At 36.2% G+C, this 18,827-nt stretch overlaps 1 protein-coding gene across 1 annotated transcript in view; it reads left to right on the top strand.

The window, feature by feature from the left end:
* Nucleotides 1-18,827, top strand: part of kcnq2a (potassium voltage-gated channel, KQT-like subfamily, member 2a) — a 38,130-nt gene that overhangs the window by 5,873 nt on the left and 13,430 nt on the right. Inside the window, exons 2-11 of the mRNA XM_067393864.1 lie at nucleotides 8,880-8,970; nucleotides 10,977-11,103; nucleotides 11,788-11,963; nucleotides 13,179-13,307; nucleotides 13,666-13,776; nucleotides 13,876-13,971; nucleotides 14,282-14,376; nucleotides 14,613-14,678; nucleotides 16,045-16,074; nucleotides 18,566-18,762. Of these exons, the coding sequence (XP_067249965.1) occupies nucleotides 8,880-8,970; nucleotides 10,977-11,103; nucleotides 11,788-11,963; nucleotides 13,179-13,307; nucleotides 13,666-13,776; nucleotides 13,876-13,971; nucleotides 14,282-14,376; nucleotides 14,613-14,678; nucleotides 16,045-16,074; nucleotides 18,566-18,762 (1,118 nt within the window). The remainder of the gene's footprint in view (nucleotides 1-8,879; nucleotides 8,971-10,976; nucleotides 11,104-11,787; nucleotides 11,964-13,178; nucleotides 13,308-13,665; nucleotides 13,777-13,875; nucleotides 13,972-14,281; nucleotides 14,377-14,612; nucleotides 14,679-16,044; nucleotides 16,075-18,565; nucleotides 18,763-18,827) is intronic.

The following is an 18,827-nucleotide window of genomic DNA, read 5'->3' as shown; positions in this document are numbered from 1 at the left end:
CAGAAAATGCAACAATTGCAGTTCAGAAAATACAGTTTAATTCATTTATAGTCTGAAAAGTCCATTCAGGATAAACTTGATAGTGACGTTGACTATGTGTAATATGAGGATGTGCAATGCGTGAGCATTTATGTAAACATATTGTGTGCTTTGTTCATCCAATCAGTGACACTGACACTGCAGATATGCTAATAAGGACGTTAACCCAGGGTTTAGTAATGTACAGTGTGAAACGCAGCGTATGAATACTCAGGATTAATTGTCAACCCCAGGTAAATGATGATCAGTGTCAAACATGAATCAAGATACCCCAGGATTCTGTTTTCACCCACTATTTCAAGTGTGAAAAGCCCTCATATATTTGTTTTCATTCTAATAAAAAGAGAGGTTCATACATTTTTAAAAACGTTTAATTTTCCCTTCTTATTCTTACCATTAACTTAATCTAAACATTAACATGAAGACCCCACAGTCAACAGAGCCGGCCAACTGTTGTGGATGGAACATTCTGAAACAACAGAATACAGAAAGTTATTCCTGAAAAGATTTGACAGATATAACAACACACCATCTGTTTAAGTACCTTATGTCTTTATGAAAGCCTTATAAAACTAACCTTGTTTTTGATCAGCTTCCATTGTCCTGGGGTGATTCTGCTTGTCAGTTTACTGCATTGCAAAATCGAACAGAAAAACTTGAATGTATAACCATAGAAATTGCATGAGACGCGTTTCGTTGTTCTAAAGTCAAAATTATCATTTACAGCATTGCAAAAGCAAAATTTAAAATTCAGAATATAAAAGAAATGTTGACAACAGCCTTTTTGGTGTGAATTTAAAGGTGTGCATTCAACTTATGCCATCTGGTCGGTTTAAAAACACTGGGCAGTGGAAATTGTTGAAGCACGTTTTGCATCGCTGTAAATGAAGTAAAGCCTCTCCAGCCACATCCGACATGAGACTGCCCACTTCCAGCCTCAGACTGTCGGTCTGGCACTGTCATCCTCAGACTGTCATGACGTATGGTTCTGCGGTTCTGCAGTTGGTTATTGTTGATCAGATTCGAGCATTCAAAAGCCCCGTAATATAACCCTAAATAATGTCTTTCTGTTGGGCAGTCTTTAACAGAAGTTTTAAAGAGTTTTCAAATTCCTTTTTGATGTTATTAGTAATCATAATAGTCATAATGGTAACTGTTTGTTGCAAAGACCTTGTGTTTATTTTGTGTAATGTTGGAATTTACGAGGAGATACTATTAATATTGTATACGATTGATTAAATATGACACTCCAATAGGAATCCTTACAAATCCCTGCTAAAGAGATAAAGAGATGTGATTGATCCACACAATCTCAAGGCAAGGTGTAGCATCACTTCTTATCTAGCCTTTTAGAAACACATGGAGCTTCCAGAGTTCCATTACCTGAAATGTCTTTGAGATCCATTTATCTCTTATGAAGCCTATAAACCATTCTGTCATAATGCAGCATCATAACAACAGAGATGCTGGAGCATGAGCTGAGTGGCTGTAATGTCTTTGTCTGCTCTGCTGGTCATGCAACCCTCATAGAAGACTCCAATTCAGCCTGAGACATGAATGTGGAAGTTCTGAAGATACATTATTTATACAGTCAATACCCTTATTTGTCTAGTGCACACACACACACACACACACACACACACACGTACTGAGTGGAGTGCAGTGTGCTGACTTTGGCCTCTTATTCTAAGTGTTTTTTTTTTCTCTCTCTCTTTCACAAGCATTAAATGCAGAGATAGCACTTTGCATGCTGTACAGACTCAGCTAAGCCTTTATTTCTCAGGCTTAAGGAAAAAGGTCCAAGGAGATATTGGTGTGAATGCTGGTGTGTTTGATATGCAAGTCAGAGTATTTGTTACAATAAGCATTAAATACTTATTGCATATGCAACATCATTTTGCTCATGATAGTCAGTTAAGTGGTTAAGAATAAAATATTCTAATATATAATAAACTTTATATTGTACAAACGTTTGGAGTTAAAAAAACTCTTTTAATAGTTTTTACTGTATATTTGGTTAAATAAATGCAGTCTTTGTGAGCATCAAATAAATCGCAGTAAACTTTGTGATTTGTTACTTTTGATATGAAACAAAGTCTCAGCTTCAAAATTCTGTCATTTTTATTATGAAATTCAAACAATAAATACAGTTTTTGCACTTTTTAACGTAGCGTGACTGTCAGTCAATGCAAAAAGAAGATATATGTATGTGTTTTAATTAGGGCTGTCAATCGATTAAAATTTTTAATCTAATTAATTATATACTCTGTGATTAATTAATCTAAAATAATCGCATACATAATTTTTGCTGTGAAAGTATTAAATATTTCAATTCAAATGAATCAAAGAATAATCAGCATTAGTGACATTAAAGTTCAAAAACTTTTTTATTATTATTTTCACTGTTCAAATAATGGCCATAACAATCAACAATATGACCTAATATGCTAAGGAAATAAATTCAAAAGTGCTTCAGGAAGAAGATTTGACGATGTGTGCCTTAACACCAGAGGTTGCGTTTAGACTTTTACTTTGTCCGTCATTTTGACGGACAGGTTCGTAAAAAATCTGTCATAATCTATTATTACCCGTAATTTAAATTTTCATCTTTAATTATAATAACACATTTAATTGCTTTTATTTTTGTTCACATTTGAATTGGTAATTCAGACGTGAAATTTCTCTGTACTGTACTATAGGCTACGTGTTAGCCGTTAAAGAAAACGTAGTTTCATATTTATGTTTAAATAGTCCTATGTTATGTTTTAAATTCATCTATTTGATTATGAAAAGTAAATATATCGGAGACATGGAGTGTGTCAGACATGATTTTGACCACTTCATGAAGTTTTGTTTGGTAGAAAGCCTTTCTTTAAAGTGAATTTCGTTTTGTAAAAAAAATTGTATCTTAATTTTAATCAATGTTTCATCAACCAATAACCTGGATGTAATAAATAAGAAGCAAATATAATAGAAAATATAATCATAACATGGAGGCGTGGGCGCGATCACTGGCGCGTGAACTGGAATGCGTGAACCGAAACTCAACGTATAGGCTGCTTGCCTCAGAGACATGAGAAATATTTCTATAGAAAGCATGAAATATCTACTATAACGACGTGCTAGGTCGTACCTCCGGATTAATGTTAACTCCTGGATGCTTTGCATTGATGTGGTAGCCTACTTTAGAGTGGACGAACTCTGGTGATATGCAAATTACTTGCTGCAGACATTGCAGACGACTTTATTTTTATCAACACTTCCATCAGGCCGTTTTTTATAAGTAAATGTTCCAGTCAATGATCCAGGCAGCGCCAGCGCGTTCTCGTCTCCCTCCTTCATTTTACAGTCGAATGGTGGCTAGAACGGTTCCAGGTTCAAAAGTCAATACGGAATGGATTAATCTGCGTTATTTTTTTTTACGTGTTATTTTTTCTCAGATTAATTAATCGAAATTAACGCGTGATTTTGACAGCCCTGGTTTTAATATTTAGACCGCTTCTATTATTGATTGCTATCAGGATGTGAAGAGAGTTTCAACCGGTTTAACAAAAAGTGTTTATAAAACAAATTGCCTACCCTACCTTTAAATCGATTACTAGATTACCTTATTTGCTGCTGACTCAAACCATGTGTCCTTGCTGTCTCTCTGTTCGACAGGCCCATATACTCTACTCTACTCTGGTCCGCCTTACATTTCCAGATTAGTCTGTAGCCGTTGCCAGCATCAAGAGCAATGACCAGTCTGACAAAGACAAAAGGGCTTTTTTTTATTGTATATTTAAGTGATCTTTATATGATCCTTATGTATAATGCTCAAGGGGTTCAGCAGTATTACAAATAGTGTGTGTCATAACGCTTTATAGTTGCTGAAATAATTTTAGTATTATTAAGCTTGTGTTTGATGCCTCTGTGGTCAGTCTGTCCAGATGAGATTGTAAATCTCTAATTAGATTTTCCTAGTTTGCACTTTTAAAACAAATGTTCTGGCAACATTTACATCTAAAGGCAATACATTTAGATCTTAGAGATTTGCAAATGCAAAGATCAGTCATTTGCATAGGTCAGCAAGTCATCAGTATCAGTAAAGTATATAGGAACTTACAGTACTTTCATCTGCTCCTAAAATACCATGGTTTGTCAATGTGATTTCTGGGCAAGTTCATATTAAAATATGTCCTTATCCTCTGGAGCCCTTTATAAAGTTCAAACTGTCTGAGAGCAGGAAGGCAGGGGGAAGGTTTCTCATAATGTGACATGTTCCTGATGTCACTGTTTCTGTATGACTCAGCATTTTTTTTTGTCCATGCTTCATGAGTAAAGATTTCCTTTGAGGACTCTCATTTCAGCTGATTTACCTACCTCTGGCTTTCTAATCCTGGTTTCCACCTTTATTAATGGCCTCATTCCCTTTAGGACCAGTCTGTTTTACTGATCTCCTTCTGTTTGATTGTTCCAAATTAGCAGATTAATTTCTATTGTGACATTTAATTTTAATACCAGGGGCAAAAAGCATCCTAGTGGAGAGGTTGTCTATTATACCTGACACTTCTACAATCATTCAACAGCAACTTGGAAAAGATTTATCTTATAGAGGAACAGCATAGTCAGCACTTTACAAAGTGCACTCCTCTGTTTGAAATAATTTATGATATATTAAGTATATAGTATAAAAAAATTTCTGTAAATATTGAAGGAGTGGATATTGAAATTGTGAAATTGTACAGCTATCTGGGGGTCTACTTAAATAACAGGTTGGATTGGTGTGATCACATGAATTACTTGTACAAAAAGGGCCAGAGTCTTACTCACTTGTTGAGACATTTGAGATCTTTTGGAGTGTGTTGAATATTGTTAAGGACTTTTTATGACACTGTAGTGGCATCTGTAATCTTTTATGCTGTGGTTTGCTGGAGTGGAGGGATTTCTGTGAAGGACAAAAACAGACTTGACAAACTGATTAGGAAGTCAAGCTCAGTTAAAGGCTGTTCTTTGCCCTTGGTTGATGAAATTGTGCAAGTAAGGATGGTAGGAAAATTGTCTTCCATCATGAAGTGGAAATCTCACCCCCTCCATGATACAGTGTGTGCTATGTGCAGTTCATTTACAGCGTTACAGAAGGTTACAGAAATTCTCCACTGAAATGGAAAAGGAGAATTAAAGCTTTGTTAAAAGATTACATTTGAAGCCAATGTCACCTGAAACGACCAGAAATTTACACAAGAATATATACACAAACATTCAAAAATTTGGGGCCTGTATAAGATTTTTTAATGTTTTAATGTGACAGAAGTCTCTTATGCTCAAATCTGCATTAATTTGATCAAAATACAGTAAAAACTGTAATATTGTGAAATATTATTATAGTTTAAAATAACCTTTTTTTCTATTTTAATAAATATATACAGTGGGTACGGAAAGTATTCAGACCCCGTTAAATTTTTCACTCTTTGTTATATTGCAGCCAATTGCTAAAATCATTTAAGTTCATTTTTTTCCCTCATTAATGTACACACAGCACCCCATATTGACAGAAAAACACAGAATTGTTGACATTTTTGCAGATGTATTAAAAAAGAAAAACTGAAATATCACATGGTCCTATGTATTTAGACCCTTTGCTGTGACACTCAGGTGCTGTCCATTTCTTCTGATCATCCTTGAGATGGTTCGACACCTTCATTTGAGTCCAGCTGCGTTTGATTATACTGATTGGACTTGATTAGGAAAGCCACACACCTGTCTATATAAGCCCTTACAGCTCACAGTGCATGTCAGAGCAAATGAGAATCATGAGGTCAAAGGAACTGCCTGAAGAGCTCAGAGACAGAATTGTGGCAAGGCACAGATCTGGACAAGGTTACAAAAAAAATTGTGCTGCACTTAAGGTTCCTAAGAGCACAGTGGCCTCCATAATCCTTAAAATGGAAGACGTTTGGGATGACCAGAACCCTTCCTAGAGCTGCCCGTCCGGCCAAACTGAGCTATAAGGGGAGAAGAGCCTTGGTGAGAGAGGTAAAGAAGAACCCAAAGATCACTGTGGCTGAGCTCCAGAGATGCAGTCGGGAGATGGGAGAAAGTTGTAGAAAGTCATCCATCACTGCAGCCCTCCACCAGTCGAGGCTTTATGGCAGAGTGGCCCGAAGGAAGCCTCTCCTCAGTGCAAGACACATGAGTGTTTTTTCCCATTTATTGAAGATATTGCACTAGTCATTCAAGCACTTTCATTGATTGTGTGATGCTTGAGATTCCCGGACATTTAACTTCATCACACAGTGCCACATCTCACAAATCACTGTTTGTTGCTGATATAATGGTATGAATCAATCAGGGCAAAACCGCTGCAATTGTTTTCGAAGTTTCGATGTTTTCGAAGTCTCCCGGTACCTATGGATATCAGTTCAGAATATTGTCTATTTCAGGCACCCCAATGTTTTATGTCAATGTTTTTATCTGTCATCATATTTTCTCTCACTGTGCATGGGTGTGAGGCCCAGTGAGGTTTTATGCTAATGAGACTTTCAGCTATTTTAGTCTCATTTCACTTCACTCTCTTTCTCTCTCTCTCTCTCTTCAGGGATTTATCTCTGAGTTTAACTACAGAGTGTCAGGAACTCTCTAAGGAATCTTGACTCTCAAGCCAGTATTTTTCCTCATAGATCACAAAACCAGCGATAGGCCCAAGAGGGCCCAATTCCAATTAAGTGGCTAAACTTGGTGTCCTTCATGAATATACATGTACTGCTCTGTCCAAAACAAATTAAAGGTAGGGTAGGCAATTTCGGAGAGGCTAGCAATAGCAAGCTAGCTTTGAATGCATGAGATCCCATCCTCCCTTCAGAGTGCTCTCTAAAGCCATGCTTCCTTCAAAACACATGAACACACTCAGCAGAGTCTTCAAAGCGTCACGAGACTAGAGACAGCGTTAAATTACCTTATGTCTCAAAGCACATCACATACAATAATAATGAATGCAAACAACTTACAGAGCTCTTACTTGTACCACCTGACTGCTGCAAATTCATTTAGACTTTGATAGTGTTGACATAGAAATGCATAAATCCGAGTCTGAGGACATGAACAGCTCCAGGTAGAACATCACCGGTTGCCATGTCGCAATTACGATTATGACATGGCGTAAACGCAGTATAAGCTTGTTTTGGTTCAGGAGGAACTGTGATGGGCAGCTGCTGCTTGTTTGCGGCACTCGATGACTGTCTACAACCAAAGTCCCTTTCAAGGAAACTCTGTTCACTTGGGAGTCATATTTGCAATGCCTCCGGGCAGCTATTTCAGGCATCCAAGACCAAGTCCTATGTATTTGAATGGGGGAATCCTTAAATCTCAAAAACTGCTTGGCGAACTCACAATTAAATTACATATTTCAAATCAGCAACAAAATCAAAATCTGTTGTTTCTTATGCTCAAATAGCGTTAGAAAAGCATATTTTTCAGGCTAGATGAGTCAATGCGCCTGTACAGTCCTAAGTGCGAGTCTCAGGTTTCTATGGGAACCGGAGCCTCTAATGGCAGCTGCAGTGACACAACTGCTGCGTCCCAATTCGCCTACTTATACTATGTCCTAAAAGTATGTACTGTTTTTGTAAAGAAAAAGTACATACTTTTGAGTGTGTAGCAGAAGAGTATGCAAGCTTCGGGACATACTACCTTGTCATAATTGCGTCTTTAACGGACGTTCTGTCACTTAGTTATGCAACCTATAACTGTTTAAACTGTCCTGTCAATCATCTTGTCACAGATAAAATCCTCAACATTCAATTAAATTTAATTTCCTACCTTTCGGAGAGAAATGTAGTCGCATGTTGATCTGCCAGTCATGGGTCTTTCATGCAGAGAACTCTCCTCATCTTTGCATAATGATGCATTTAAAAGTTAATGACCAAACGCATCGTTATAAAAGTTCACAATGCTGTTGCAGATGAAATATAATGTGGATAACATTTAATAAATATCTTTTTGTCAGGTTATACTGATTATTAAACATTCAAGCCCCTTTATCTTAACCGCTCTGCTTAACCGTAGGTCTCGCATATCCGTCATGTTTGTAGTTTTTTGGCACTTGTTATTCGTATTTGTAGTTCTAATCGAATCCTCGTCCACAGCGCAATGTGTTATGGGCAATATTAGCCGTTAGAAGTGTGCATGGATCTGCACTTCGAATTCTAACCGGAAAAAGTAGACCATCCGGTTATCTTTGGAATACTCATTTCAACATACTACGATTTGAGACATACTAATTCTTTCGAATACTATTTAGGATGGATAGTATGCGAATTGGGACGCAGTATATGACTTTATCAATCAAATGGCTCTTTTACTTAGAAGGCAGGACATTTTCTGCCATATTGCACATTGCAGTTTCTCCTATTCATAACTAATAGGAGTGAACCGTCTTTCTATCTATATTCTTTGCTACAACTCTGCATAGCCTCATTGAACGCGTACGACATATGATGTCTGCATGAGCAGGGTGCCCGGAGGCATGGAAATACATATGTTGACAGGCAGGTAAGACATCCTGTCATTGCATTCGGACCGAAAATATTTTGGTCCTGAGACTTCCACAGAAGATATATGTACATGTTTTAATATTTAGACCACTTCTATAATTGATTGCTATTAGGATAGGAAGAGTTTCAACCAGTATAACAAAAAGTGTTTATAAAACAAATTGCCTACCCTACCTTTAATATCAGTGAATAACTTCTAATACTGAAACCTATTAGTTGGAGCTTATTCAGACATTTTTTGATATCTCATGTGAATTCCCAGCATTCCATTGAATCACTGGTATGATTTACCTCTGTCCTGTCTTGCAGGTTTCTGCTGGTGTTTTCCTGCCTGGTTCTGTCAGTGTTCGCAACGATCAAAGAATTCAAGAAAAGCTCTGAGAGTGCCTTATACATCCTGGTTTGTATCTGATCCTCATTTTACATGATTGACAAGAAGAAGCTGTTTCATGGTAGTGATGCTATCAGGTTTTTATATCAAACACTTCAGACTTGCGTGTGTACATTTTAGATACTGTAGATCTCACTAGATCCTGTTCCACATTCTAACAGAATGTGACAAGTAGGACGTTATCCAGCGCTGATGTGGATTGCTGTGAACATGACACTTTATAGATCTGTTTGGGTCAGTGTAACATTAGCCATCAAGCACTCACATAGTGCTCTTTTAATGTATAAAAGCTTGGACATTGCTATGTTGTATTTTTGATGCATAACTGTTGTACTACTTCAGCTCTTTATAATAATAAATATTATTGCTAGTTGGTTTGCTACGTTTTCTTATATTTATTTATTTGTTAGTAAGATGCTTATTATATCATATTGAAAATTTTGAGAGTTTGAGAGAATAAACTACAGTTTTCAGCAGTTTGTTTACCAATGTATATGAAACAATTCTGTTCTTACCATGAAAATATATTAGATTAGATTAAACTTGTCAAGTTATTATATGATATCATATGATATCATATTATATATGATAGGCCATTATATTAAATTATAACTATTATAACAGCACAAAAACATACAAACCTGATTCCAAAAAAGTTGGGACACTGTACAAATTGTGAATAAAAACAGAATGCGATGTAGAAGTTTCAAATTTCAATATTTTATTCAGAATACAACATAGATGACATATCAAATGTTTAAACTGAGAAAATGTATCATTTTAAGGGAAAACTGTACCACTGTGTGGCATCCCCTCTTCTTTTTATGACAGTCTGCAAACGTCTGGGGACTGAGGAGACAAGTTGCTCAAGTTTAGGAATAGGAATGTTGTCCCATTCTTGTCTAATACAGGCTTCTAGTTGCTCAACTGTCTTAGGTCTTCTTTGTCGCATCTTCCTCTTTATGATGCGCCTAATGTTTTCTATGGGTGAAAGATCTGGACTGCAGGCTGGCCATTTCAGTACCCGGATCCTTCTTCTACGCAGCCATGATGTTGTAATTGATGCAGTATGTGGTCTGGCATTGTCATGTTGGAAAATGCAAGGTCTTCCCTGAAAGAGACGACGTCTGGATGGGAGCATATGTTGTTCTAGAACTTGGATATACCTTTCAGCATTGATGGTGCCTTTCCAGATGTATAAGCTGCCCATGCCACACACACTCATGCAACCCCATACCATCAGAGATGCAGGCTTCTGAACTGAGCACTGATAACAACTTGGGTTGTCCTTGTCCTCTTTAGTCCGGATGACATGGCGTCCCAGTTTTCCAAAAAGAACTTCAAATTTTGATTCGTCTGACCACAGAATAGTTTTCCACTTTGGCAGAGTCCATTTTAAATGAGCCTTGGCCCAGAGAAAACACCTGCGCTTCTGGATCATGTTTAGATATGGCTTCTTTTTTGACCTATAGAGTTTTAGCCGGCAACAGCGAATGGCATGGTGGATTGTGTTCACCGACAATGTTTTCTGGAAGTATTCTTGAGCCCATGTTGTGATTTCCATTACAGTAGCATTCCTGTATGTGATGCAGTGCCATCTAAGGATTGGTGATCCTCTGCCGATCTTGACTTCTGAGAGACACTGCCACTCTGAGAGGCTCTTTTTATACCCAATCATGTTGCCAATTGACCTAATAAGTTGCAAATTTGTCTTCCAGCTGTTCCTTATATGTACATTTAACTTTTCCGGCCTGTTATTGCTACCTGTCCCAACTTTTTTGGAATGTGTAGCTCTCATGAAATCCAAAATGAGCCAATATTTGGCATGACATTTCAAAATGTCTAACTTTCAACATTTGATATGTTATCTATATTCTATTGTGAATAAAATATAAGTTTATGAGATTTGTAAATTATTGCATTCCTTTTTTATTCACAATTTGTACAGTGTCACAACTTTTTTGGAATCGGGTTTGTATGTCAACTTGTGGATAAAGTGTTTGCTGTCTGTCTAGGAAATTGTGACAATCGTGGTGTTTGGTGTGGAATATATTGTGCGTATCTGGGCAGCCGGGTGCTGCTGTCGCTACAGAGGATGGAGAGGAAGGCTGAGATTTGCACGCAAACCCTTCTGCATCATCGGTTAGAAAATCATCTTCCTATTTTTGTCTGTTCTGATTTTCCTTCCTTCTCTCTCTCTCTTGCTATTCTTTCTGCTTAAGAGACAATAAAATCTGCTTTGCCAACTTTTTTCTGGGGCAGTAAATGAGCAAAGGGGTTGGCACTCTCTGAATTACAACACTTGATATGCTGGATGCCAGTGCTACAGCAGAATAATGTGAACTCCATTAGAGCATTTGAAAGAATACATAATGCCAGTAAATATGAAACTGATCCTAGTCACATTATGGGAATAATTAACTTAAAATGTCAATTCTTTCAGTATTTAATCACCCTAATGTCCAACACAAATACATAACATTCTTCAACAAGATATTACATAATAATATATTATATAATATCTTTTGTTCTATTCAAAAAAGAAAGTTATGAGGGTGAGTAAATGTAGACAGAATAATAATATATGGGTGAACTATCCCTTTAAGAAGCAGTTTGATTGGAAAGCCTAGTATCTATTTGAATATATGTTTGATTTTTGCAGCATCTGCAAATACAAAGCCCAAGTGTGCCATCATCATGTTCGAGAGTATTATATGAAGGATAAGAGGGAAGAGATCATTAAAACATTTCCTTTCTAATGTCTTAATGGGTGACAGTCATCTTGGGGATTTCATCTGATAACTAATGGACACTGTTGTTCTGCAGATATCATGGTCCTTTTTGCCTCGGTGTCTGTGCTGGCCGCTGGCTCACAGGGGAATGTTTTTGCGACCTCCGCCATTCGGAGTCTGAGGTTTCTTCAGATCCTTCGAATGCTGCGTATGGACCGCCGCGGTGGCACATGGAAGCTCCTGGGATCTGTGGTGTACGCACACAGCAAGGTGACCAGTGATGTGCTTATTTTCTTACAAAATGATACAGTAGATTTATCTGTCCATACTGAAAGCGGGAAATGCTGTGCACTGCAGCACAATCACCGTATCACATTGTTCCTGGTTAGGACAAAGTGTGAAACACCAGCTCATTTGTGTGTATGTATAGACAAATGTTTGTGTTTACATATATAACTGTACTCATTGAATTCAGAGATTGCAAAAGTTCATGTTAAGTAGGTTACTGAGTGAGCAAATGTCCACCAGTCTGCCATTTGGGTCAGTGGGCAGCAAATTCATTATTATTCATTAGTTTCTATTACTGGAGAAACTATCACTCCATTTAGTCTGCAGCTATTAAACCTATTCAGTGGCTTTAAGCACCCCGTGAAATGATTTAAAAGTAAATTTCTTTCCTGTATTGCGAGACTTGCTTTTGAATAGGATATTTGGATAGGGCATATTTAAAATAGTATTTTAGTTTACATTATAACCATGACTGCTACTTGCTTTATCATTCTAGAGAGCATTTTATTTAGCAAAAAATGAGTATATGCCCCTGAAAACTGATAAGAAGAAAAAGATTATGAATTTATATTTGCTACTTTTTATTATTATTGTCAATTTTTAGAGACATATAAACTACCGCTCAAAGGTTTGGGGTCAGTAAGAATTTTTTAGTAATACTTTTATTCAGCAAGAATGAATTAAATTGATGAAAAGTGACATTTAATACATTTATGATGTTAAATAAATGCTATTTTTCCAAATAAATGTTTTTTAAACTCTCTATTCAGCAAAGAATACTGAAAAAAAAAAATGTAGCATGGTTTCCACAAAAATATTAAGCAGTTTTAAACTACTTTCAACATTTTTTTTAACATTAATGATAATAAATGTTTCTTGAGCATCAAATCAGCATATTAGAATGATTTCTGAAGGATCATGTGACAATGAAGACTTGCTGAGCATTGCTGAGCATAACTTCTTTCAGAAAAATGTAAAAATCTTAACAACCCCAAACATTTGAAAGTGTACATGGTATCAAATTGCAAAACTAAAAGGCATAGATTTATTCGTTCTGATTTATGGAGCAATGGAGCAGTTTGAAAAATGTCTGTAATCTCTAATGGCATTGAATCAAGTTGGCATGTTTTATTTTTGGTTAGGAGTGTATTACATCAGATTCTTAATTTTCGTAACATTTTCAATCCCTAAATGTAGGAACTCATTACGGCGTGGTATATTGGATTCCTTTGTCTCATCCTGGCATCTTTCTTGGTGTACTCAGTGGAGAAGGATGACAACGCAGAGATGTTCGAGACCTACGCAGACGCCCTCTGGTGGGGGCTGGTAGGTGCAACAGCTTCATCCAAGCCCACAGTGGCCTGCTGACTCAATCTAATCAGATTAAAAGAAATGATATGACACAATGAAACAAGATGCTGTTCAAAGATCCATTTCGCAGATGGACTAATGCCATAAAATAAATCCTCTTAGGCTCCTTTGGTAGATCATTTTTCTCCGAAGTGACTAATTGTAGACATTCCCCTATAAACTGGTCTCAAGGACACAACATGATCCCAACCTGTGATTGAACCTATAACCTCTGCATGACCATCCTAGCCTTACTAGGTTGTATTCTTAGCATATACTCATAGACTCTGCTGTAAAACTGGCATTTTTAAGAAAAAACATTTCTATTCTTTAGATCACTCTTACAACTATCGGCTATGGGGACAAGTATCCTGTCACATGGAATGGGCGTCTGATTGCTGCCACCTTCAGTTTGATCGGTGTAGCTTTTTTTGCTCTTCCTGCGGTGAGTTAAAACTGAAATGACATGTTGAACATCTCCAGTAACTGACTTGATATATGGCTGACAGACAGTTGCTTTTCTGCACTCTTTTCTCTGTTGCAGGGTATCCTGGGCTCAGGTTTTGCTCTGAAGGTTCAAGAGCAGCACAGGCAGAAGCATTTTGAGAAGCGTCGTAACCCTGCCGCAGGTCTTATCCAGGTCAGACCCATAACTCTACTGTAATTCATACGACACATTTTGAGGAAATCAGCATTTGTAGGCCTTGTATAACTATGGTTAAATGTGCTTAATAATAACAGTGTGACTACTAATATCATATTTAGTTGATGTTTAACTTTGCTATGTTAAAAATTTAGAATCATCTTTGTACTTTTAATCTCATCAGGTTGATCTATGCTTCTTTTGATTTAGATGGCTAGAAATGTTGGTGGGTACTGTGTACAGTAATGTATAACTATAAAAGTCATTTGCAACCTTAAAAGTTTATTTGAAGAATTTCCCCCATCAGGCTGCTTGGAGATTTTACGCCACAAACCTTGCACGGACAGACCTAGTGTCCACATGGGACTTTTATGAGCAGACTGTGTCAGTCCCAATGTACAGGTAGTCAATCATCTTGTCACTCTGTAGACCATTGTAACTGAATATATTTTTATTTGTTTGTTAATAGTATTGTATGCTGTTTTTCAATTTACTGTATATTAATACTTAATTGTGCTTAGGATATTTTTCCAACTTGTTTTTATGAAAACAAAACAAAACATTGTCTTAAGCAGTTTATTGTGGTTTGATGTACTGTTGTTTAAAAAGTTTATTCTCTGTTCTACTTCTACTTAAAGACTCATTCCTCCTGTAAATCAACTGGACATTTTAAGAAGCTTGAAAGGAAAATCTGGGTTCAGCAGGTCTGGTCATTTATCTAACGAGCATTTTTTAATATTTAAATATTTATGTAAATAATTATGATATCAAGTCAAATGTCTGACTATATATATATATATATATATATATATATATATATATATATATATATATATATATATATATTTGTTTTTTTTTTTTTTTGTTTTTTTTACCTGGAAATAAATGAAAACTTTTTAACTTTTACAACAAAGAAAAGTTATTGACATACAACGCAGAAGAAATATTTCAGATTCAGCGCTATTTCTAGGTCACTAATCAAGTAAATATGGTGATCATGTGACTCCTTGTGCAGACGGCCAGATGTTTTTTGCTTCTATTGAAGCTCAAGAAGCTTTAAGAAGTGTTTATGTGGCTGAAGTACTGATAATTTTAATTCAAATTGTTATGCTTGCTGATTATATAATTTGTAAATCTTGTAAAATCAATGGAAGAATTTCCACTAGTGCTCTCAGACTTTTGGCCTATTTGTGAATATTATTCTTGTTTAAAATATTTGATCATAGTGTTGCCTGCTTTAAAGGATTAGATCCTTTTCAAATGAAAATTCCCCCAAGCTTTACTCACCGTCAAGCCATCCTAGGTGTATATGACTTTCTTCTTTCTGATGAACATAATCAGAGATATATAAATAAATATTCTGTCACATCCGAGCTTTATAATGGAAGTGAGCGATACCAACGAGTAAGAAAGTTCATCCATTCACATCCCTCCATCATAAACGTACTCCACATGGCTCTGGGGGGTTAATAAAGGCCTTCTGAAGTGATGCGATGCGTTTGTGTAAAAAAAATATAAGTTACGAAGTAAAATATCTAGCTTCCGCCAGACCGCCTTCCATATTCAATGTATGGAGAAAGTGTAAAACTCTTGCAGTTCAAAAAGCTTACGCTATGTCCTACTCCTTCCCTATTCAACTTACAGAAAAAGCTTAATTGACGCGATGCCAGTTAAATTTTTTTGTAAGTTTGTAAGTTGAATATGGAAGGCGTTCTAGCGGAAGCTAGATATTTTACTTTATAACTTGTTAAATAAGTTTTTTTTTTTTTACACAAATGCATTGCTTCGCTTGAGCAGGACTTTATTAACCCCCCGGAGACATGTGGAGTACACATTTATGCATGGATGCACTTTCTTCAGCTCATACTCATATCGCTCACTGCCATTATAAAGCTTTGTCAAGATATTAATATATCTTAGATTGTGTTCATCAGAAGGAAGAAACTCATATACACCTAGTATAGTTTGAGGGTGAGTAAAGCTTGGGCTAATTTTCTTTTGAAAGTGAACTAATCCTTTAAACTCATGTCTTAATTGCTTTAAACATCATGTTCTTCTCTCTTTTTAAAGGAAGGATTCCCAGCATGAAGTCACTCAGAGGTTTGTTGTCAAGGATTTTCCCATATATACTTGACTATTCCCAAATCACCTCAATCAAAAAGTCATTCAAAACACCTATTCTTTAGAATCATAGTTTCAGAGCACCGTCTTCTTCCTTCAAATGAGAAAACAACTCATATTGCTGTGTTTTGAAGTCATTTGAAATCACAAATGTTATCCAAAGACAACCTGGTTGCACTTTATACTACAGAATTTTCAAGTGGTATTTACAGGGAGATGAATTAGGCAATATCATACTGACACAGCACAATTGGCGCATTTACTATATTAATGAATACATCTCATTAAAGTAAACACACTTGAGGATTTTCTTTGTGATTTTTCTACCCTGTAAAAGACCTGATCTTGTAATTCTGTAAAATCAAGTGCAACGTGTGACTCATCAAACGAACATATTCCTTCATTTCATTCAGTGTAAGACCACAAACAGTAGCTCAAACTCTGTTGGCTGTTTTGGGGGGTTTAGGCGGGGGTAATACATCTCATTTTAGGTCCCACACTTGAACATGGCCTAAACCAATTTTGACCACTGCTTGTATAATCTTTTCTCTCTCATGAACCACTCCAACCACATTCGCAGTAGTGAGATTTCACACAAAGACACCCTGTGTGGGTGCTGCCCAAGAAGCAATAGGTACCGTTGCACAAAGATACTAACATCTGCACGCCCAGATCTCTCTCCAGCATTTGGATTTGTCTCTTTCCTTCCCAATTTTGATTTCCCCCCCCCGATTTCTAAATGTATTCCTTCAGTGTGTACCATCATCAGCTCAAGTGAAATATTTCAACATTTTTTGAGACATACATCATAGTGCACATTCTTATCGGTGTTGAAGTATTTTAATCTCCTGTCAGCTCAGGTGGGATGAGAAATGTTCTGCTCTCCAGCATCTAAAAATGTTGTCTTGTTCAAACCAGGGAAGCAGACATTTGTTTAGCTTTGTGAGAGATTTTTGCTTGCAGATCAACTTCCCCACTTAACACCTGGAAGCACTTCCCATTGCTTTTTACCTCATTCCCACGAGACCGCCCTCCTCTGCAAGCTGCCTTGAGTTTTTTTGGGGTCTCTCTTTTTTATTTATTGATTTGGCTGCTTTTTTAAAATTGTATAACATAACGGTTGTGTATTTTTCAGCATGCCCGAAAACATGCATGTGTTTCATTGCTTTGTTGTTTAAAGTATCCACTGTGGCATCATGTGGGTCTGCTGCATCCAGAAGTTGTGGATTGCATTGCATGACTGAGAAGCACCATTATCCATATCTTTGCCCATGTAAGTCTGATCTTTATTAAAATAGAAGAATGCAGAAATGACACACTCAGTGTTTGCTAAGGAAAATGTGTTTTAATGTACAATGTTGTGAAATTACTTAAGTATCTAATATTAACATGTTTTAGTCATTTTATAAATTAACTGTAATTTAAGCACTTATCTGGTTAATTAAAACATTTCAGTGTTTTCTTTTTGGTTGCTTCAGCTGATCATTTCTATAGCAAGCTTGCATATCAGTAAATATGTAACTGTGTTGTTCTGTTAAGAATTCAAAAATAGTTGAAATATGCAAACAAGCAAATGATATATCAAAAAACAGTAATCAGCCATCTGTTTATAAAAATAAAACACAAGAAACATGTTTTACCATTTATATGATGACTAAAAAAGATTTATATTTGATCACAAAAGAAGTCTTTTATTGCACTGCAAAAAAAATAGTTTCTTTGAGGTGTACTCAGAGAATCAGATTTCAGATTTATACTGATTTTATCAGATTTATACTGATTTTTAGTGACATGAATGATGATATATCGTTTTTTGTATTTATATATTTCAATTATATATATAATGTTTAAAATTAAGAGTTGTTTTGAGAGAATATATCTATAAATATATATATATTAGCACCAAAAAGTGTTGTTTTATGTTGTTTTATGCAAAAATCTTTTAAAGTCCCCCTGCAGTCAATAATATTATCCCTTAAAACTCATGTTTGATAATCAAAATGACATATTTAAACATTTGTTCTTATGAAAATAATTTCTTCATGCCTTAAAATAGATTGAGCTATCTTTGGTTCACTCCAGTTTTAAGGAGAATCAGTTGCCTGATGAATTTGCACATGGTTTGTCTTAAAGCATATATTAAAAACACCACATAGATATATAAATAACATTAAAAACTTGATTTTCACCTCAGGGGGCTCTTTAAAAAAAATAAGTGAGGTTTATAGAACAAAAATGTCAATGAGATATATATACTGGAAAATACAAAAATAGAGAATGAAAAAAACTTTACTTTTTTGCAGTGTATTGTCATTGATATAAGTTACTGTTTATTCTCTCTAGCTCTAGATAGTTTCAGGAATTATTTCTGTCCCACACTAAAAGAGATACTGTGTGTGCTCAGGATGATTTGTCTGTTTCCTTTGCTTTTTTTGTTTGTCTTCTGTGCTTCAATGTGTCTGCTGTGCAGTCGTAAGCTCAGCTTAAAAGAGAAAGGCAATCCCTCTAAGAGCACCGGGGGAAAGGAAGCCAAGACCCCCAATAAGGCAGAGGACGGAGTCAAAGAGAGTCCAAGCAAAGTGACCAAGAGCTTGAGCTTCACAGAGCGGAACAAAGCAAAACATGCTTTCAGAATGAAAGATGGAGCTTCTCGGCAGAACTCTGAAGGTCAGAGAATGCTATTATGTGCACACACACAGGAATATTGAGATTTTCACTGTTATACACTGCAA

This window comes from Chanodichthys erythropterus, chromosome 9 (assembly GCF_024489055.1).
Source record: "Chanodichthys erythropterus isolate Z2021 chromosome 9, ASM2448905v1, whole genome shotgun sequence".
Lineage (NCBI taxonomy): Eukaryota > Metazoa > Chordata > Actinopteri > Cypriniformes > Xenocyprididae > Chanodichthys > Chanodichthys erythropterus.
This window is presented reverse-complemented; position numbering and strand designations above follow the sequence as displayed.